At 47.8% G+C, this 21794-nt stretch overlaps 6 protein-coding genes across 6 annotated transcripts; 4 read left to right on the top strand and 2 right to left on the bottom strand.

Moving 5' to 3' along the window:
* Positions 1 to 5042: 5042 nt before the first annotated feature.
* K444DRAFT_647567 (NAD(P)-binding protein) lies at positions 5043 to 6217 on the top strand (the record flags this gene model as incomplete). Its single annotated transcript, XM_024885358.1, has 5 exons — positions 5043 to 5065; positions 5116 to 5315; positions 5375 to 5491; positions 5546 to 5868; positions 5921 to 6217. The coding sequence occupies 5 exons, from the start codon at positions 5043 to 5045 to the stop codon at positions 6215 to 6217; spliced, it is 960 nt and encodes a 319-aa protein (XP_024728313.1).
* A 1564-nt stretch (positions 6218 to 7781) lies between these two features.
* K444DRAFT_620522 (putative 30 kDa heat shock protein) lies at positions 7782 to 8726 on the bottom strand. The gene has a single exon (XM_024881726.1). It carries the CDS (start codon positions 8505 to 8507, stop codon positions 7887 to 7889), a length of 621 nt encoding a protein of 206 aa, XP_024728314.1. The 5' UTR covers positions 8508 to 8726; the 3' UTR covers positions 7782 to 7886.
* Positions 8727 to 12031: 3305 nt separating this feature from the next.
* K444DRAFT_544557 (tannase and feruloyl esterase) lies at positions 12032 to 13810 on the top strand (the record flags this gene model as incomplete). The annotated part of the gene is made up of 1 exon (XM_024876059.1): positions 12032 to 13810. The coding sequence occupies one exon, from the start codon at positions 12032 to 12034 to the stop codon at positions 13808 to 13810; it is 1779 nt and encodes a 592-aa protein (XP_024728315.1).
* Positions 13811 to 14408: 598 nt separating this feature from the next.
* K444DRAFT_647570 (glycoside hydrolase family 92 protein) lies at positions 14409 to 17211 on the top strand (the record flags this gene model as incomplete). Its single annotated transcript, XM_024885359.1, has 6 exons — positions 14409 to 14577; positions 14628 to 14660; positions 14708 to 14823; positions 14871 to 15838; positions 15996 to 16129; positions 16178 to 17211. The coding sequence occupies 6 exons, from the start codon at positions 14409 to 14411 to the stop codon at positions 17209 to 17211; spliced, it is 2454 nt and encodes an 817-aa protein (XP_024728316.1).
* Positions 17212 to 17658: 447 nt separating this feature from the next.
* On the top strand, positions 17659 to 19689 carry K444DRAFT_636716 (uncharacterized protein; the record flags this gene model as incomplete). Its single annotated transcript, XM_024884036.1, has 5 exons — positions 17659 to 17834; positions 17948 to 18697; positions 18747 to 18800; positions 18850 to 19186; positions 19237 to 19689. 5 exons carry the CDS (start codon positions 17659 to 17661, stop codon positions 19687 to 19689), a joined length of 1770 nt encoding a protein of 589 aa, XP_024728317.1.
* Positions 19690 to 19924: 235 nt separating this feature from the next.
* Positions 19925 to 21637, bottom strand: K444DRAFT_545235 (general substrate transporter; the record flags this gene model as incomplete). The annotated part of the gene is made up of 3 exons (XM_024876121.1): positions 19925 to 20948; positions 21004 to 21439; positions 21556 to 21637. The coding sequence occupies 3 exons, from the start codon at positions 21635 to 21637 to the stop codon at positions 19925 to 19927; spliced, it is 1542 nt and encodes a 513-aa protein (XP_024728318.1).
* Positions 21638 to 21794: the final 157 nt, after the last annotated feature.

Genomic DNA, 21794 nt, shown 5'->3' on the forward strand with positions numbered 1-21794 from the left:
TTATGAAGCTTTATTTGGAGAGCCTGGTACTCTATTATCTAGAGATAACTCTTTTATAATTATATATTAACCTTCTTGATAGTAATCTTCCAAGTTTCCTTTGAATTATCTGAAAACTTTATAGGATCGCGATCTGCAAGTATATGCAGGGTTGAGGCTATATTCCATACTTTATTAGGGCGGGTAGGTAATAAGGGGGGAAGATCTAGGCTATTCTCTGCCTTAATCTCCTTAATTAATCTTTTCTTCTTTCCGTACGATCGTATCTTTTTAATTCCAGCTTTGTAATTAATAGGCCATATACCAGAACTCTTAAAGGCATTCTTAATTATATACTTTTATATTATTTGCGTATAAATAAAGGTAAGATCGCGAAAAAAGGAGGTAATTATATATTCAAAATCAAGAGATCAGAGGGCCGTATAAATCGCTATTTTATAGTAGTACTTCCAGGGGCGGAATATACTAATATCAAGTGGTTGAAGGGCGTATATTAAATGGGAGGGGAACCAGAAAAGCTTGATATTATATTCGCCAGCCTTTAATTAAAAGGGTTTATAGACGTGAGATTCGTGTCTGTTAAGGAGAAGTATTTTCCAGGGCTTGTTTGGACCAGCTTTTGAATACTTAATTAAATAATCAAGGTATTTTATAGCTATGTTATTATTTATATATCCGGTAAAAGTATATTTAATATGCTCTGTACTAACCAGGTTTTCCGATATCTAATTATCTATAATCTTCTTTCTAGGAGCAATTACAAATAGAGGAAGAGATTTACGCCTATCCGTATAAATAGTTTCGATTATCATAACTGATTTGCGATTCTCAGGGCTTGCCATATATAGCTCCTTTATCTCTATGGGCACAATTACGTACTTACCGGTAGGGCAACTAATACGGGCTCCTGACTCGTCTATATTCAGAACATTCTTTCCCTTTATAATATAAAGCTCCTCCAAAGTATCTTAATATTTCCGAAACCATATTCTAATATCTTCTTCTGTATAGGACTCGAGTCGTACGTATATAATTAGCTTCGTTTTAATTATATAAAATATCTTGTGGTTCCGTATCCAGAGGCTAAACCAAGTAGCCGAAGGGGGTGATTTTGGGGGAGATTCAGCCTAATTACGTTAGATATATTATTAGATTTAAAAGAAGCACTTATAGCCTTCAAGTGGGCAATTACGGCTTGAACCATCTGATATATAGTACCCAAACCAGCCTCCTATTGCTCGTAGCAATATTACCGAATCGCCTCCTCCTGTGCCTCGTTCAGGATCTTATTATTATTACCATGCGTATTATAGAGTCCTTGGGAGTTCCTCTTCTTATTACGCTCGCAGAGTACCGATTTTCGCAAGGAAGCTTCCTTGACGTAATATATCCTCACAGTAGTAATTACTGAATTATCGTCGTTCTCAAGGCACCATTCGCGGGCCTCATTAAAGACATGGTAGTAATCAGCTTCCGTAGCATATGGATAATAGAAATACTCCCAGGACATCTCCCTAATCCTGGTAGAATCAAATAAAGGTATACCCATTTTTGGAATCTTTATACGTAAATTGAATAATAAATTGGTCAACAAGTTGGGCCAAACGCGCAATTGCAAGACGCGTTTTTTGGTAAGGATCACACGTAAATTTTAGGGCCCGCATTTTCTCGATGGGACACTTGGTTAAACGAGACACTTGCTTATCCCGACCACAAGCGAAGCGCAGTGGGAGGGGAACCGGCTATTAGTCCTTGCGGTATTGCTTTCGTGAACGGCACAACGTTAACTCTCGTCGACCATGTTTTCGGCACGTTCTATCCGGCAGCCGGTGCCCAGATGAGTTGACACGGGCTGAGGTGAAGGTGGCTGGGAAAAAAAGTTGGTTGGCAATGCCCCGAAAAGCAAAATATGAAAGCCGACGGGCCCGCCAATCTGTTCACCACATACGAGAATGTGTTCCTTCAATTGTGTCTCGTATAAAACACGGAGAGTTGTTGATTGAATGCGTTAAATGGATCAGGAGCAGACCACTTGGTGGTGAGACTCCTTACGGAGTTCCGAGCATCGGCGTTGCAGCTGCTGATCATCGGGTAAACTGAATGACTTCGAGGGGAGCCGCTTCTCAAAGGGATCAACGATAAAGAGTCCCATAGGATGATAGGCGACGCAGCCTGTGGCCGCGTCAAATCAGTGTTGGTCTCATCACGTGGGTGGCACATCGAATGGATCAAAAGAAGGCGGGCGCGGACGATCTAATAAGTTATAAGGCGTTGATGGCCCATCATTGGTGACTTTGCTACAAACGATCAGGTCAGATAAGAAAAACGGTCGACTGAATGTCGAGACGAGGAATTGATTGCGGTGCGTTGTGGAGAACTCCGTACAAAGAGTTCGGATATCTGAGTCAGAATATTTGATAGGCGGTTCGACGCGTATTTGTTCCTGTAACTCTCACATTAAGGAGCGTCGAAAAGTGTGAAAGACAACTTGTATGCGGGTTTCGTATGAGACAGCCCAGTAAGTAGATCTCAACTGGGTTCACAAACGCGCTCGATATATACCATGGGTCTCCGTCTCTGGTGGTAATCTAGACTTTGAAGTTCGTCGACTAAAAGCCATGGATAAAATCGAGGACTAAGACTCGGCGAAACACTGAGAATCCAGCTTAGCATCCGAATTAACCATCTTTGCTGCTGCTGGTCCTCGGGACGACCTCAAAGTTTGCTAGATCTGGAAAAGGGAACGGATTATGAGACCAGAGCGACAATGTCAGAAGACAGGCAAGCCTCAACTAGATAAAGTCTGGAATGGTTAAAGCCAACTCAACTGGCCCCAGGTATCTTGGGATGGCATTACTGATCTCAAGGATCCATTCAACTGGCCCCCATACCTGAAAACGGCGATCCTTGGGAGGTCTGGTCTGCACGAGGTCAACGAGCATGATTGCACCTGCTTTCGATCAGATTAGCAACGACCTTGAAATGAAACCTTCAGTCATGCAACTCACCTTGTCGATTTACCTGCTCGCATTCGTTTTCGGTTCGCCACTTATCGTGTGTGCCTCTGAGATGTATGGCCGAAAGCCAGCTTACATCCTGGCCCACAGATGGTATGTTATTTGGAAAACACTGTGCTCAGTTAACAAGTTGAAAGTTTCATGATTTCTGGCCGCTTCATTTCCAGATCTGGAGGCAGTGTGAGCATTGCTGTAAGTCTGTGACCAAACTGGTCCCGCCTAGTTCAGAACGCTGACATGACACCTCGCAATTCTGGGCCTTCTATAGCAGACATTTGGAGGGTCGACAAAAGTGGAGGATCCCTAAGCTTAGTGCAGTTGGCACCTTTGCTTGGTGCGGCTGTTGGACCTATATTGCTGGGGACACGGTTGCTGAGCACATCGGTTGGCCTTGCGTTTTCTGGGTCGTGTTGGTGTTCGACGGTGCACTTCTCGTTCTTTATACCATTTTCGTACAGGAATTGTACGCGCCAGTGCTCCTTGCAAAGAAGGCGACGACCCTCTGGAGACACACCAGAAATGACTTTTACATCAAGGTCGATTCTACTTTGTCAAAGAAGTTTCGGACCAGCTTCATGCGGCCTCTGAAATTGCTCGCCACCCGCCCCATCATGCTGGAGATGCCTTTTCCTGATGGATATAATTGTGGAGCATATTGCCTCGCTCTTCAACTTTTGCAAGAATATGGACAAAACGTTACCATCAGTCCGAGACTGTAAGCGGTCTGCATCATATCGCCGTGGGATTGGCTCGACAATTGCAACGCAGGTAGGTGGTCCTCTGACTGATCGAATTTAGGGCCGTCTGAAAGCCAAAGCCCATGGCAAGATGGCGCCAGAATATCGAGTGCCTCTGCTCGTTCCGGTGCAGTGATGATTCCCTCGGCTTAATCGTGTATGGCTGGGCGCCTGAAAAAAGGTCAGTGTGGATCGTGACGGATGTTGGGGCTGCCATATTTTTGGGAGGCGTGGTGGTGTCTTCAAATTCGATCATTGCGTATCTAATCGACGAGTTCGGTGATCATGCTGCTTCTGCAAATGCGGCTTCGAGGGTGTTCTCCAATGTGATGGGCTTTACCTTTCCGCTGTTCGCACCACAGCTCTACAGATAGTTAAGCTATGGCTGGGGGAACAGTCTTTTGGCCACTCTGTATATCGCGATTGGCCGGCCTGCTCCAGTGCTGTCGTGGAAATGGGAGTACAGCTGCGGGCCGTTGGGCGGGAGAATTGAGATAGGTTGGACCAAGTATTTTGTAAGATTACGAATGACGTCCTTGAAATAGAAGCGAATACATCCGGAGCGACATGAGAATATAGATATAAAACTGTGATACAAAGGCGATGTGGAGTGATGACGACGGAATTGGGAATTCTCGATGTACCGGATTGAATGGAGTGATGTGCGCAAGTCAAATGGAAAGCCTTGCACTCAAGTCTTAGCCTCTGCCTGAAAGAACGAAAAGAGCGAGCGAGGAATCAACATTGAGACAATGTTCTTGCCCACAGGCGGTAATGTTGTCCCTGCTTGAGGAAGTTGAGGTGGAACAGGATGATTAGAGTGTTCGGCTCTGGTTGGTCTGGTGGCAATCGGCCTTGGCCCACTAAAAATCTCTCAAGTTCCCGCAGTAGCCATATCTGAGCATCTCAAAACACAAACCTATCTAACTGTGTGTCCCACCATTCCAGGACCCCCATCCCCTCATTACATTACAATTCATTCGGCTCCTTTCATTTTCCTGCCTGGGATCATGGATCCTCCGACCAGGAGCAACAGCCGACGAAGAATGCCCCCGCTCGAGCTTTGAAATCAAAATGCGACATGACGATCTAGCGGACTTGATCACGCATCACCAAGATTCAAGAAGCACCGTCGGGCCAATTGCTCTACCATACTGACCAAACAGATTTGACCTTTGCGATATATGCCCGAGATCAACCACCAAGGCCAGCTCGATCTTAGAAATCATAAGAGCAAGCAGATGAGCAAAAAATCAAGACTGACAAGAAGCAGAACTACCACCGCGCAATGTCTACCAAAAAACTGTTTATGTAGGCCTACAATTCATATCCCAAGGTAGAATAGGGCTGATTTCTTCTAGAACTGGTGCAACTGGGTACATTGGAGGGAGCGCTCTTGAAGGAATCCTCAACCAATTCCCAAACATTCTAGCTACAGCTCTGCTCCGCTCGTCGTCCGCCGAATTCAAGGCTCGATATCCAAACATCGAAATCGTGCTTGGGGATTTTGATGCCTTCGAAGTCATCGAGAAGAGCGCCGAGGATGCTGACATTGTCATTCGTAAGAGCTACCACGCTCTTCCATCCCCACATGCTTCCCTGCTAAGTTCTTAATGTCAGACACGGGAGATAGCGACCACCCAGGCTGTGCAGCCGCGATCCTTTCTGGCCTTCAGAAGAAGACAACGCCGAGTTTTCTCATCCATCTTACTGGCACTGGCTGTATTTCCGACGAGCGTGAGCGGACTTGGGAAGGAAAATACAATCCGCCTAAATGAAACGACGTTGAAGAAATACACGAGATATATGATCTCCCAGACTCGGCAAAGCATCATGTCATTGATAAGGACATCATGAATGCTTCCAATGGGCTACTGAAAACGGCATGCATTTGTCCTCCAGACATATACGGGCAGAGTTCTGCCGTGGGGACTAGGGCTACATTCTTGGTTCCCGAATACGTGAGAGTGGCAATGGAAAATAAAGTAGCCTTCTATCTAGGCAAAGGAGAGAACATGAGGGCTGTCACATATATTGACGACGTTGTGGATCTGTTTGTGATCTTAGTGGGCCAAGCCTTGCAAGGCGGAGGATCAGCACAATGGGGAAGAGAGGTTTGTTGAGATCCAAATATAATCTCACGGTGTGTAGCTCACAATCGCGCAGGGATTTTATTTTGCCGTTTCTGGTGAGGCCAGGTGGATCGACGCCGCCGAAGCTGTGAACAGGATTGGTCTCCAACAAGGATGGCTGCCAGCAGAAAGCAAGCCGGTTTCGTGGACCGAAGCACAAGTGAACGCTATCTTTCCACATATGCCAGGCATGGCTCTCTACCTCTGGGGCTCGAATAGTCGAGCTGAATCTGTGAGGGCAAGAAACCTAGGCTGGAAGCCCCATGGGCCGAGCTTTTGGGAATCGCTTGAGGAAGACGTCTCCATTGCAGTGGCAAAGCTGAGAAAATAAGCCACCATAGTCTTGGTCCGTTGACTATCCCAATCGATAGTTCTTTGCTTGATTGTGCATTAATCGTATAGAGACGTCCACTCAATGTGACATCGAGTGTTGCAAGTGATGCGCATTGACGATTCCTTGTACACGAACACACCTCTCAATACACCATGCTTGGCAAAATTACTTCTCTGGCCATCCGCGTACTCTCACTCAGTGATCTAGTCGAAGGACCATTTTCCCTTGACGATCATCGGCTTACGTAGACCGTTTCCGTGGCTTTGCGTTTCATCTTGTTCCTGTGTCTGTTGCACAGCTCCATCTTCTCAACCTTTTCATCCTCGCAGTCTTTCTCGACCTCGTTCAAATAACCATCCTCATCCCCACTCCCATAGTGATAGTCACACGAATCGACTGGCAAATTGGAATCGCTTTGTTCCTCGCTATCGCCACTCCTGCCTTGTTCCCTACTTTGGGAGTCGCCGATCCATCCAGAAAGTTTGCTTCATCCTCCTCGCTTTTTGTCCATTCACGTTTACCGAGACGGTGCAGCCAGTCTGGATTGTAGTCATGCGGGAAGTCCAATCGGAAGTCAGACAGCGCTTTCATAGGGCCTTGGCTTTCAATAAGGTCCTGCTTCTCCTTTCTCATCAAGAGACCGATGATCGCACTCATCATGTCAATGCCATCTTCTCGAGCCTGAATGCCTTCAGTTCTTTCTCGTTGTCTTCCAGAGGCTCGCAAATTCGTGGTTGCATTCTCTTTCGTAGCAGATGGAGATCGATGGCTGATTTTAGACTGGAAGTATTCGTTGGCTTCACTCCACTCTCGGTGCCAATTCTCTCTTGTACCACGAACCTACCATAACGCCCAACACGTCGAAAATAGAGTCCAAGTCACTGGAAAGCCTTCCTCCGCTGCTGCTGCTTTCATAGAGAATTACCATAAGATATTTGGCACTCCGGTCAGATTTATTGTTGCGGGTGATGTCATAGTATTCGCCAATGGACTCGAGGACCTGGGCGTTGTGCGCTACTTCGCCAACAGATTTCGCAAGTCCTTTTTGTCAAACTCTTGAATCATGCATGAGATGGCCGCGATGTCAGGCTGATCCGGCGACTCAAGACGCGCCCGCTTGGCTAGGTGCCTTTCCGCCGGGAGTTGATCCTTCACGTGTCCGACCTTGGTGGGCTACGGTAGCTGACAATTGAATGCCCCTCGATTCTCCGGGGAGTGGCGACGGACGAGAGGCTGCACTGCAGACACTCGGTGCAGAAATTGATGGGAGCTGGAGCTCAAGTCGAGTGGCGGTAGTAGTCAAGTGGGTTTGAGGGAGATTGAGAAGATGGGAGAAAAATAATGGGGAAAGTTGAAGTATTCGCTCTAAGCCTCGGGTCACTTCTAGTCATCTGCGAAGGGATCTCAGACAAGGAAACTATTCTTCTCGTCCTGTTGGCGACATTCTGCATTATACTGCTTTATGTAAGGCTCTTCGACTTTCCGCGATAGTCGCGGGGATAGCTATTTAACAAGTGTGTTCTGAACTGGGCACATTGTTGCATCACATTCATTTTCGTTACAGATATTTAAGATAAAAGACTTGTATTAAACTCTCTATCTAAACTCCAAACTCGCATCCATGCAGATAACACCTAATCATACAACTCGTTGGCTCCAGTCAGATCTACAACACATTGACAGCGATCTTTCCTGTCTTCTGAGACTTCGGGACCACAACTCTCAGAATGCCATTCTTCAAGCTGGCCTCAACAGCTTCGTGCTCGATTCTCTGCGAGAAGGAGAAGCTTCTGGCGAACGAACCGACTTTGCGTTCTGCGACCCAGTACTTAGGCTTTGGTGATTGTGTCTCGGCCGCTGGTTGCTCTTGCTTTGTCTCAGCGGTGACTGTGGCTGTGGTGGCAGGAGTAGCGAGAGGTGTGTCGGCTTCGTCGTACTCATCTTCGACGGTTGCGCTGTGTGCCTTCTCAGATGAACTCTCGGTGGTATCGTTGGTAGCTTCGGCTTGAGTAGCCTCTACCTTGTTGAATGGGCGCTCAGTCTTGCCTTTGATGACGAGGGTCTGAGCATCGGAGAATTCGATAGTGACATCGCTTTGCTCGATACCGGGGAGTTCGCCGTAGAGCTCGTATGCGTTGTCTACTTCAGTGACATCGAATCTTGGCGTGAAGGTTTCTTCTCTGCGGTGGCGGGCAGCGCACTGCTTTTGTTGAGGTTGGTCGAGTGCAGAGAGCAGTTGGAAGAAGTCTGCTTCTGGGGAGAGGTATGCTGGTCTGAAGAGAGGCATTTTTGTGTTGGTTGTTTGTTGGGTGAAAAGTTATAAAACTTTGTGGTTGTATTGTTGAAGTGTTGAGAAGACTTGTAGATGTCTGAGGATGTGGCTTTGAATGATGGAGGAAAATTGAGAGGGTGTTGGAGCTCGCATTATATACCCAAGAGTCGCCATTAGGCTTCTCTTGAAGCGTAATCCTTCATGATAAATCAAGAGCTTACGAGTTGTTGCTCGTCGCCTCTGGAAACAACAGGAAACAACGTGAAGCATGTGGAAGATCGTGGAATCGTTCACGTGACCGCACAGCCACAATTCCATTACAAATCAGTCACGACGGCGAATACAATCAACAGTAATCCATACCAGAGTTTGAAAGGTGTGGCTCATCAGGTTGAGTTGCGATTCCTCAAGTAAATTCCCCTGAAAGTAGTAGATGTTTTGCAGAAATCTCGACAGGGACAATGCTCAAGTTTTTCTCTTTTGAGCCTTTTCGAACTGACCAATGAGTAGCGATCTCGTTTCGAGCCCCTATTCGCTTAACATTCGCCCCTGAAATGACGAAGGCTCAATTCAGGTAGCAGTACTGTTCCTATTTTAGTTACAGACAAGACTGGAAGAGAAAGGCTGGAGGGTTCCCTCGGTTGTCCTTCTCCCGGGTGTACAAAGCTCTTTCTTCGGCTAGATTTCGCGCCTGTTTTGATTATATTGTCCCGCGTTGTCACACCTTTATCCTGTAATTGACGTCGGGATTAATCGCTGCCAAAAACCGCTCCTCGTACCTCTTTCGCAAATGAAATTTACTTAGTCTGACATAAACCGGCTCCTCAGGATCCGATGGCTGCCGCCGAAGCTCGATCTGACTTGGGTTCACAGGAAATTCTCAAACGCCAGCCCATTGAAATGCTGCGATGCAGACAGAACTTGGATGAGTGAACCACTTTTGATCAATACGTAGTCAAAGCCTTACGTGAGTGGAAGATTTTGAGCTCTCTAAAAGCGCGTTCACTTCCTGCAGTGTTCATGATTGAGTTCCTGGTCACATGTAATAGTATTTGCTTCCGCAGCCTGGGGTAATACCACGGGAAAAGGTCAAGCCCTCGCTCCTCCCCGTTTGAGTGTTTGGCTAGATTTCACCGCACCTGCACTCCCCACATCTGAACTTCAGGTTCTCGTAGTGTCGCGTCAGCCTTATTTCTCCCACCCCAGATCTTACTCTCCGGTAAGGTGCGTCCAGGAGTCGCAGCAATGCCATGAAAGTGGGATCTTCGAGCAGCAGTGGCTTGGCGATTGGCACCGTTTAGTGCTACCAATATAAATGCCAACCTGTACGGTCTCGACGGGCTGTTACTTTGCGAGACTGGATTAATTGAACTGATTACACGACACCACTTGTTATTGCCCAGTCTAAGTCTGTACGATATTGGTCTCAATCACCGCTCTTATAAAAGTCTTCTTTCTCAAGGTCGGTGTTGTGTTTGAGAGATTTCTAAATATGGGTTTACCTCAACTCTATGGATGTACCTGAAGAAAACTAGTTGTTGCCTCAACCTCTGGTACATTCTACTCCAAGCCGTGTCCCTGTTGGGGATTTCCATTGGATGTTGGAGAACCAAAAATTCTGGAGGGGAGGTTTGTCTAAGCCACGTCTGAAGACTGCATTTGACCGAGGAAAATTTATGCTACACGGTGGAGAATGGCCCATCCCTCCTTCGGACAATGTGTCGGGACAGCCGAGGGACTTCGTCGTGAAAATTCGATGCGGTGGATTGCTGTGATGTTGAGACCATCAATAGGAAGTGGGAGGAGCTTGCCTAACAAGATGATCTCGCAGACTGGGAGAAGAGAGTCAATATGACTATGAGTCTATGACGCAGACGTAGGAGATGAGGATATCGAAAACACAACCCCGCTCTTTGACGACGATGGCACGATAGGGACGGATTTGATCGCAATGGTATTGCTGAGGAAGCCGTGTATTTTAGCCAGATGCAAAGGGTCTTCGATTTGGAGTCTGATGACCTCAAATGGGCTGTCACAGAAAGAGTGATTGTGGAAGACATCAAGTGTGTTATGAACGGATAGTTCTGGAGGGGGAAGACATCAAAGGTTGCGCCGGATCACCTGCTGCTTTAGAGTGAGATTCTGACTTAGCTAGCTGTTTCAAGAACCTGTGATCGTTATAAACGACATTGGTGCTGGTTTTGGAAACATCCTAATGTCTGAGCTCTGCACAATTTTTTATAATTTTACTGTGCTTCTCATTCCCGAACCTCGTTTCTAAGTTTGACCATCCTGCTGGCTCAACAAAAGGGGAACGAGGCTTCTCGACGTCGTGTGTGATCCTCAGTCTCTCTGACCTTACCTCGCCTCACTTCAGCTTCATCAACCCCACCACGAAACGCTCAAGACAAATTGGCTTGATTCCTTCATGCCTTTTGATGTTGGTAGGCTTCGTGAATGAATCCGTGGACTTAGGGGCCTTCAGGGGTCGATCACGCTAAAAGAATTCCTCATCCCTGCGGACTCGCCACCTTCCTTTCCATCCGCCAAAATAAATTTGCTATTGTATTCTGACTGTGCACCTTTCCGTAGGTATCGACCTATTCGGATGTCTCCTTCCTGGCGGAGTCGTTTGTTCGTTTCATTAAGTGGAGCGCTAGAACAAATTGGGAGCTCCCCACAACGACTTCGCCTCGGTGTTCTAATTTTTGTCTTTACTTTTCACCTCCGAAGTCAACGGAGAATTCCTAATTGCAAATGACGCGGCATCTTTTCCCTTCCTGAACTGCACTCGGAGTAGTCACGGCAGGGCAACACCGGTAGCCCACTTCTTGCGCAATTGGCTCCTGATTCTGGATTCTGATCATCTCGGTCCCCATTTCCTCGGCCGTAAAGTCTGAAAGAGTGAAAGTTCATTTCTTGTTTCTGAGTTTTGCTAGCGAGTGATAGGATTAAGGTGTGTTTAGAAACATCCTCATCTGATCTATTTTGAGTCTTAGGCTTCCAGGCAGGCGATCTCTCGGACCGCGCCATCATCTCAGCCCGTCTTCAACACCCTCAATTCAAGCCTCATTTGAAGGTCTGGCCCTATGAGCATGAACCATGTGCCTTGAATAGAGCGTCACTGGTCTCCGCATCTTTCAACTGCCCCACAGCTCAGTGCTCGATCGCCTCGAGCCATCACCACGTTCCTTAACTGGCTCTCACCGGCGTGGGACTTTTTTAGTCCAATTCAACGTCATGCTCCCAAAAGCCACTTGAGGTGAATACCGAATGTCCACCTGCGAGCCCCTGCTGCAAAATAATCAGTTAAATCGATTTTATATAGATTATTTCTGCAGGGTCTGATCACTATTTGCGAATGGAGTGACGATCTCGGCGGCTGGGTTGTCTTTGACTCGTAGGCACATTCAATTTCGATTGTCTTTAAGTATCTCCCATTCAGTCATCATCTGGTTTTGAAATCATCGTCCCTTTGCTAGACTTCACTTTCTTTGATCTCTCCTGTCTTCAATTTTTATTTGTTACCGCTCCTTGCAATGCGTCATTCCCCCTTCACAGCTATTACTGCTCTAGCAGGAGCAGCAACAGCTGCGAACACCACATCTCTCTCCGATCTGTGTACAGTGGCCAACGTTCAAGCTGCACTACCGGCAAACGGAACCTTACTTGGCATTGATTTGATCCCCTCAGGGTCGACTGCGAGCATCGTCTACAACGCATCTTCCTCAGCCACCAGCCGCTCGGCAAGCTCAACAACGTTTACCTACTGCAACGTTACGATTACCTACACGCATACTGGCAAGGGCGATTCAGTCGAAGTGAAGTATGCCTTCCCAAGCCCAGACGCTTTCGAAAATCGATTCTATGTTGCTGGCGGAGGTGGCTTCTCTCTATCATCTGATTCGACTGGAGGCATTCAATATGGTGCTGTCGGAGGTGCCACCAGTGCTGGCTACGATGCCTTGAATGGCGTCAGTTACGATGAAGTTGTGCTCTACGGAAACGGAACAATCAATTGGGATGCGACGATGATGTTTGGATACCAAGCCCTTGGCGAAATGACAATCATCGGCAAACCGCTGACGAGAGCTTTCTATGGGTTGGACACCGATGCTAAGGTTTACACCTACTATGAGGGCTGCTCAGATGGGGGCCGAGAGGGCATGAGTCAAGTTCAGCGCTGGGGTCAGGAGTACGATGGTGTGATTGTGGGTGCGCCTGCGTTCCGATTTGCGCAACAACAGGTTACCCATGTATTGTCGTCTATGGTGGAGGTGACGCTCGACTACTACCCTCCGCCGTGTGAGATGACCAAGATTGTCAATGCCACCATTGCGGCTTGTGATCCTCTTGATGGGCTGACTGATGGAGTTATTTCCCGGACTGATCTCTGCAAGCTTAACTTCAACCTGAGCTCCATTATTGGGGAGTCTTATTACTGCGCTGCTGAGAATTCAACCTCTCTCGGGTTCGGCTTCAGCAAACGACAAGCGCAGGGCAGCACGACAAGCTCACAGCCCGAACAGAATGGAACTGTCACCGCCGAAGGAGTGGCTGTCGCGCAAGCCATCTACGACGGCCTCCACAACTCTGCCGGCGAACGAGCCTACCTCTCCTGGCAAATCGGATCCGAGCTCAACGACGCAGAAACGACCTACAACACCGATACTGGAGCATGGGAGCTCGACATCCCATCCACAGGCGGCGAATATGTGACCAAGTTCATCCAACTGCTCAACATCGACAACCTCGACAACCTCGACAACGTCACCTACGACACCCTGGTCGAATGGATGAACATTGGTTTCGTGCGTTATTACGATAGTCTGCAAACAACCCTCCCAGATCTCACACCCTTCCAGTCGTCCGGCGGTAAGATGCTCCACTACCATGGTGAATCCGACCCTAGTATCCCCTCCGCCTCTTCGGTCCATTACTGGCAGTCTGTGCGTTCCATCATGTATCCCAACTCCACCTCAGACGAATCCCTCGAGGCACTGCAGAATTGGTATCAATTCTACCTCGTTCCTGGCGCTGCCCATTGCGGCGTGAATTCATTGCAACCTGATGGCCCGTATCCGGAGCACAACATGGATATCATGATCGACTGGGTTGAGAACGGTGTCAAGCCGACGGGGTTGAATGCAACGACGCAGGCAGGGACGTATAAGAGTGAGACGCAACTACTATGTCAGTGGCCGACAAGACCGTTTTGGGCTAGCAATAGCAGCACGGATTTTGAGTGTGTTAATGATACGGCGAGTATTGATAGCTGGACTTACACGTTTCCAGCCTTTAAGGTGCCTGTGTATTAGGAGATCCGGGACGAGATTTGATTGATGACTTCTTATGTATATATTTTCTCTATTTTGTTACCTTCAATGACAAAGATGTGGAAGACACTCAACCATACCTTATTTGCGCATTGGTTTTCCCAATCATTTCAATCTGTCTTCCGTGGGAAAGATAAACGTAAAAGGTGAAAAGGGGTGAATATCACGTGCCAGCTTCGGTAATTCACGGGCCGACGTTCCCCCGACATGACCTCTCATTTCACACCTTTCATCCTTCTCCATCTCCACCCGCTTCCAGCCAGCTTTCAGACCGTCAGATATGACTTCACCTTGCATAGAAGACAACCGACTATGCACAGTCAAGCCATACGCCGGCAATGGCGCTATGGAGCACAATGTAGAGCCTCGACTACCCCGCATATTTGCAGAAGCTACCGCCGATCGAGTTGATCGGGAGCCTGTTAGTGAGGGGTACCGCCATGTAACGTGGTACTATCTGCTTCTCTTCGTGTCGGTTTCGTCTCTGGCGGTGTTGGAGCCTGTTGGAGTGATTCTTAAGGATATATTTTCATTCCTCCTCGGTCCAATCTCAACGTGGTTGTCTGGTGCATCTTCCTTAATGGAGGCAATCATATATCGAATTAAGCGTGGATGGCTTCCCGCTCTTGCTCTTTCAACTTGCGTCGTGGCTGGAAACAAAGGGGTGGTGATTGGCACCGAGAGAGTGCCGAATTGGCCTTTCGACGTATTTGATTATGTTGATCCTCTAATCGGAACCATCAATGGAGGTTGGTTTTCTAGCTTCAATTCTTCAAACGGTTACTAATAGTGAGTAAAGGTCACGTCTTTCCTGGTGCAACCCTTCCATTTGGTAATCATACCGCCCTTGTGTTTGAGAAATGCCGCTGAATTAAGCAGGAATGGCCAAGGCAGTTGCGGATGTGAACAATCCGGATGAGAAGCAAGGAGGATTCGCATCAGACAACAGTGATATCACAGGTTTTAGTCATATGCACGACTCGGGGACTGGGGGGGTATGGAATCGCTCCTCAAGAATAGCGTTGACTGACCAATCGCACAGTCACCCTCGTTGGGCAACTTCCCAATATTTCCGCAAACGGGATGCCCTGGAGATATCGTCGATAACTGCTTCTTCACCAAAACCGACCGAGCATCGAGAAGAATCAATGACACCGTGGAAGCCCACCCTGGATATTTTGCAATCAGCTTGAACACTTCGGTCCACACGGAGATGACTGTCACCAACCACACCGCCTTGTACCGTATAACCTTTCCCTCAAATTCGACAAAATCGGCGCAAAATCAGACAGCACTACCATACAGCCCTCTGATCCTGGTTGATTTGACCGACTTGCCAGATTCCAGAATCAATGGGAGCGTTGAAGTTGACGGAGACAATGGGAGAATTGTCGGAAATGGGACGTTTAACCCATCCTTCGGTCTCGGAACTTACGATCTTCACTTCTGCGCTGATTTCTCAGGAGCCCCCATCAGAGATACGGGTGTCTTCATGAACAATAGAGCTGGTAGCGAACCGAAGAATTTGAGGATCACTCCAAATGGAAACTCACCGCCTATCCCAGCCGGAGCGTGGACTCAATTCGAAGCACCTGCTAATAATCAATTGTTGGTTCGGGTCGGCCTTTCATTTATCAGTACGGAACAAGCTTGCCATAATGCAGAGACCGAGCTCCCAAATTTTGGGTTCGACGACGCTCGCAAGGCAGCCGAAGAAGTCTGGAGGCAGAAGCTTGGGGTCATCAACGTTGATACGACGGGTGTTAGTGATATGCTACAAACTGTCTTCTGGTCTGGTACTTACAGAGCGATGATTTCACCGCAAGACTATACCGGAGAAAATCCTCTATGGGAGAGCGACGAGCCATACTACGATTCGTATTACTGCATCTGGGACTCCTTTAGAAGCATTCATCCTCTGATCACGTTGCTGGACCCTGAGAGCCAGACGAAAATGACCAGAAGTTTGATTGATATCTATCGACACGAAGGGAAACTTCCTGACTGCCGGTACGTGACATTCTCTGCGCTTAAATCCCCTCTTTCAGATGTCTTACACGAGGTGTCCCCAATATTTGGCTATCTCTACAATAGAGAACTCGCGAAACCCTGTTCTGGCCCCGGAACCTCTCCTTGTTCAGGCAATCCTGACTCAAAGATCATTTAGCATGTCACTTTGCAAGGGCTTCACGCAGGGAGGGTCGAATGCTGATGTGGTCTTAGCGGATTCCTACCTGAAAAATATCACAGATGGTGTTGATTGGGTGACTGGATATGAGGCTGTGGTCTCAGACGCTGAAGGTGAGGGGGCTGGAAAGGGGTAAAACGGATGCTAATCATGTGACATAGATGAACCTCTCGATTGGTCTGTTGAAGGGAGAGGAGGCCTGACCAGTTGGAAGAACCTAGGATATATTCCTACGGATGATTTTGATCCATATGGAGGAGGACCTTTCACTCGTTCCATCTCGCGAACGGTTGAATACGCATACAACGATTTTTGCGTCGCTGAAATGGCGAAAGGACTTGGTCATGCAGGAGATGCTGAGAAATATCTAGAGCGATCGGATAATTGGAAGAACATGTACAAAGCAGAACAGACTTCTTTCGTCACGAACACCACCGGTCACATCAACGAGACCCTCGACAGCGGGTTCACCGGATTCCTCCAGCCACGATATCTCAACGGCACCTTCGGATTCCAAGATCCATCCCTTTGCTCACCACTCTATAACTTCACCTCATGCTACCTTAAACCTGACGGGCATGAAACCTACGAAGGCAGCGCATGGATGTACACCTTCTACGTTCCCCAAGATATGGCGACTCTCATCACAACATTAGGCGGACCCTCCACCTTCGTAAAACGATTATCCTATCTGCACACCTCAGGCCTTCTCTACATTGGAGATGAACAAGCCTTCCTCCCCGTCTTTCAATTCCACTACGCAGGCCGTCCAGGTCTTTCAGCATATTTCTCTCACTTTTATATCCCCTCTCAGTTCAACGGCACTGTCGAAGGGATAGCAGGGAACGACGACTCAGGAGCAATGGGCTCCTTCACCACGCTCTCCATGATGGGTCTCTGGCCAGTCCCCGGACAAGATGTTTATTTAATCACACCACCGTATTTCTTAGAAGTTAACGTGACAAGCGGGCAGACGGGTAAGGTGGCGACGATCAGGAATGTTAATTTCGATGCCGAGTATGAGAATATTTATATTCAGAGCGCGACATTGAATGGAGAGAGTTATACGAAGAATTGGATCACGCACGATTTTTGGTTGGAGGGTGGGGTTTTGGAGTTGACGTTGGGGAGGAATGAGAGTAATTGGGGTACGAAGGATGAGGATCTGCCGCCGAGCTCCTCGACTTCTTGGTAGACCACTCGGAACAATCTGCCGTTTAGATGTTCAGCAAATAGAAGAACTGGGCCGGCAACACTCCAAAAAGACAGACTTCAATGCATAGACTGTTTGTCCTTTTGAGTGACTCCTTTTACTAGTTTCCCGATGCGGATACTCCGATTTACCCAACACGTGATATAAAAAGACAACCCATTTACTCCGAGAGGGTGAAAGGGGCTTAGACTCTTACAATCTAAAATGTCTTGAATCTTTTAAGAAATTATCTCAGCTGACATACCGATAAGAGAGTCTCCGGGCGCAACTTGAAGAAAGCACTCGCACGTGACCCGAAACGAGATCCCTGCTTCGCTTCGGCAAGCTGCCCTTCTCAACATCAACATCAATATCCATCCTCCTTCAACATCATTCCTGTCCTGCATCCCCGTCGAGTGCTGATGCACAGGTATTGTTGCCCAAGATATCATGCCAGCGGAGCATGCGAGTAATCCGCATGGAAGCAAGAGACTGAAGACGGACCTTGCATGCGACACGTGCCGTCGTAGAAAACAAAGATGCGATGGGAAACGACCCTCCTGTGCGCAATGTGAGCTTGCAGGTTTTAGCTGCAGCTACAGACCCACCCCCACAAGCTTTGAGACGTATGTGGTTCCTTTTGATCCTGCTCAGTTCCACTCTTTCCAAGGTTCATTCTCATGATCCCGTCTCATCTCATTGCTGCTCTCATTGTTACCCTTCGCTGATATTGATACAGTGATGCTTCTGTCCTCGCACGCCTTGCCCAAGCCGAAGTAAGAATTGAGGTTCTCGAGCGTGAACTATTAAGCCCACCTGAAGCGGGAACAGGGCCTGATGTTCACAACTCACTCCTGCTCTCAACCGATGACTCGAGGATTCCAGATCTGCACACAGCAGCAGGCCACAAAATACTTCAGTACTGGCCAAGATTGCGCGTCAAGTTGACTCTAGACCTTGAACTTTTTACTTTCTTGAAGGCCGCCGATCATGAGGACACGTTCCTCACAGGCCTTGTCCTTGGTGCCGAACAGGAGTTTCCACTTGTACCCGCCATTCAGGCCCTCGAGAATCTCTATGAGAATCAGTTTGAATTACCGCTCTCGCTCGTCGATTTGTTGAAGGTTTCTCCGTACTTCTCGAAGGAGCATGTTTTGAAATCTTTCTATGAAGCGCGACAAGTGCATCAGACGATCCTCAATCTCCGAGAGTGTTCTCTCGAGTCTCTCCTCGTGCAAACGATCGCTGTGAGAATCACAAGGACAGGCTCAGCCCAACTCGCTCATCCGACTCTCGAGATATACTTTAAACTAGCTCTCGAAAGCTTCTGGAAACTTCATTCCGAAAGTGACAAATACGCCATCCCGTTGACACTGTGTTTCGCGCATATTCTTCTGTATTTCTTTGCTCGTCCGTTCAATGCATTGGGTATCCTCCAAGCTTTGAAACCAGCGATTGATAGATTTGATAGGAGGAGATCTGGTGATGAGTAAGTAAGTCGCTTTGATGATATCAAAGTCGCTGCTGATGATTTGTAGATTTCTTGAAGAGCAAAAGGAAGTTTACAATCGGTTACATTATCTCCTAGAAAGGTGGGAGTTCATATCCTCCATCAAAAGACTGCGAGCTAATATCCACCAGCGATATTCTTACAGAACTTGATGGCGTCCCATCTGCAACATCACTCCGGCCAAGTAGTATTTCCCGGCCAACTCCATCTGAAGTATCATCTACGAACAACTCAACACATGAATACCTCATCCAGTCTCAACTTTTCCTCCGGATTATTCTCAACAAAGTCCTTGGTAGTCTATACACTGCTAACGAAGCATATATCACGCCTGAAGAAGCAGGCCCCGTCATTTCGTCTCTTTCCATCAAACTGGATACCTGGTACCAATCACTACCGCTGGAAATGCAATTCTCCCGAAACATCTCAAGCTTTAATCTTACCTCTCGATCAATGTCACTGAGAATCGTAAGTCATCAATTTGTCAAGAATAGGACTCGAGCTGATGTTCATGGTAGAGAGAATTGGCATTGCGATACTATGCCTGCCATTTCATACTACACCGGGTTGTTTTGTACAGGGTCGTCTACGAAGATATGGAAGAAGCAGCCACACCTCGAAGCACACGAAAGGAGTTCGAACCTTGGGTCCTTGAAACCTGTCGCAGCTGTACAGAGAATGCGGGCTTAATTATACTCGCTCAACATGCACAGTACAAGTCAGCAGATGATGTGCCGTACCACAGCTGGTGCGAGCTGCAGCTGCTCGTGGGAGCATATGCGGTCCTACTGCAGGTGCAATCGGTCCCTGCTCTAGCTCCCATGTTTCGGGATCTTGGAGAGATTGATAGTCTGCTCGATGCTGCGGAGATGGTGCTTCGGAGTGTGCCATTCACGTCACTGAGCACCTGGAGGACTCTGGACGCCTTGACAAATGTTAGGTATAACTTGACACTTCAGACGCCACGCTGATCTGAGCCGAATCAAGATCACATGCAGAAGGGTAGCCAGTTGTGAGGATATTGGCGGCAAAAAGAACGCATTCGAAAACTTTGATTCCCACTCAGCAATACATACATCTCAACTGCCAGACACGATTACGCCTCAATATTCTCCACCACGAAATGTAATGCTTCGTATGCCACAATGCCTCCCCATGAACGGCGTTCTCCGTCAACACATTCCTCTCAAGCAGCCGTTTTCAACATCAGCGAGTTTCAAAGACTGGGATCTTCTGCTCTTCAACCTCATGAACAGCCTTTTCTTCGTCTGTGTTAAGTGATTCCCCACTATGGTCAAATTGGTGGTTCTTCCATTGCCTGACAGGAATCCTTTGCTGGAAGAACAACTCAATCTCAAGGTTCGATCGACCAGTTGTTTCTCCGACACAGAACCAGACATATACGAGTGTGATACATGTCGTTCCAGCATATATAAATCCGAGCATCGGACCGAGGTTTGCTGAATAGTACAGGTATGGCGATGTAAAGGAGATGACCCAGACAGTGAAGAAGAAAGTGACGATGGCACAAGACATGATCTTGTTCCTGTTTCTTCCTGTTGACATTTCGCTTGCGACCGCGAAAGCCAAAGGGCCGTGACCGAAGTTGAAGGCGCAAATAATGATATAGGAGAAGACTACAATTGTGACGCTGTATCCGTTGGAGAGAACCTTGTGGGTACCCAAGCCACCAACAACAAGAAAAGCGCAGAACATCATGATGGTAGTGACAATGAGATTGATTCTCCTGGGGACTTTGTTCCCAAGCAGCACAGCAGCGGAACACGCGATGACTTGTAAGATGTTGGTGATGAGCGAAATGGTGAACGGTTGTGCGATCCCAATGCTCTGAGCGAACACCACGCCGTAGGAGTAGAAGAACTGGATGCCATTGATTTGTTGTGCGACCATGGCTCCGCAGGAGAAGATCAGCTTTCGTCGTTCGATGGGATCGCGGAGGAGCGAAGACCACGTCGATTCTGCCTCCTGCTCTCTCTCGGTTTCAACGGCTTCTCGGAGGATTTTCAGATCCTCTGATGGATCGTATTCCCCTTTGCTCCTGTTGATCTTTCGCAGTGCTGCCTCAGCCCCTTCGTTCCTATCCTTACTCATGTACCAAGCTGGAGATTCTGGGATAATGGGCAGACCAGCCAACATCAACAGCGGGAGCAATGTTAAAAGCCCCATGGGAATTCGGAACGCGGCAGTGGAAGTAATACTCTCGGTCCCCCTGAAATCACGAGTCAACAAATGCCAACAAGTCTGTTTCATGGAAATATTCTTACTGGGTGATTCCGCTTCCGACTAGCTGAGAACAAGATTGCATCATTTGAAACATCATCAATGCCGGACCACGAATGGCCTTTGGAGCAATTTCGCCAATGTACAGGACACAAGTCACTGTGAACTGGCCAATTCCAAGACCGATCAGGATGCGTCCGAAGATGATGAGCCCCTCGCTGCCATTGTCGGCTACCTGGACGATAGCACCAGCGATGATGCAGCAAGAGGCACAGCAGAAGACAGCTTTGCGGCCCCAGCGGTCGTTGATAGGAGCCGCGAGCAAAGCGCCGAAAAGCTCACCGACGTAGATGATGGAAGCTGTGAGAGAGAGAAAACTTGTCGTCAACGCCTTCAGGCCGGTGTCAGGGTCGGTTGTGGTTCCGTAGTCGTTGATGAATGCTCTCATCCCCAGCACTCCGGTGTAATAAATTTGATCATCTGGATTGCAGCGCAGTCAGAAATTGCGTTCAAATATTCTTCAGAGCGAATTGGCGTGTTGTCTCAAGAGGAATCATGACGCGTTGGACGGGAAAGGATTTTCTCTGGTGACTTACACCCATAACAAAGAGCACCTAGAGTCGAAACTCCGCAATAGATCACAGCCCATCTGTGCTCTCGAAAGTTAATGCCGAACATGATGATGCCTGTTGCAGAAGAGTTTGTCTTCAAGACTTCAAGATTTGGGGGTAAAAAATGGCCAAGATGAACCGGACTTGGAAAATCGAACGCTGATATCAAAAGAAGGTAGGATCTGCCAGCATCTTATATAGACAAAGGCAACGTTCGAGGTTGT

This window comes from Hyaloscypha bicolor (genome assembly GCF_002865645.1).
Source record: "Hyaloscypha bicolor E unplaced genomic scaffold K444scaffold_182, whole genome shotgun sequence".
NCBI lineage: Eukaryota > Fungi > Ascomycota > Leotiomycetes > Helotiales > Hyaloscyphaceae > Hyaloscypha > Hyaloscypha bicolor.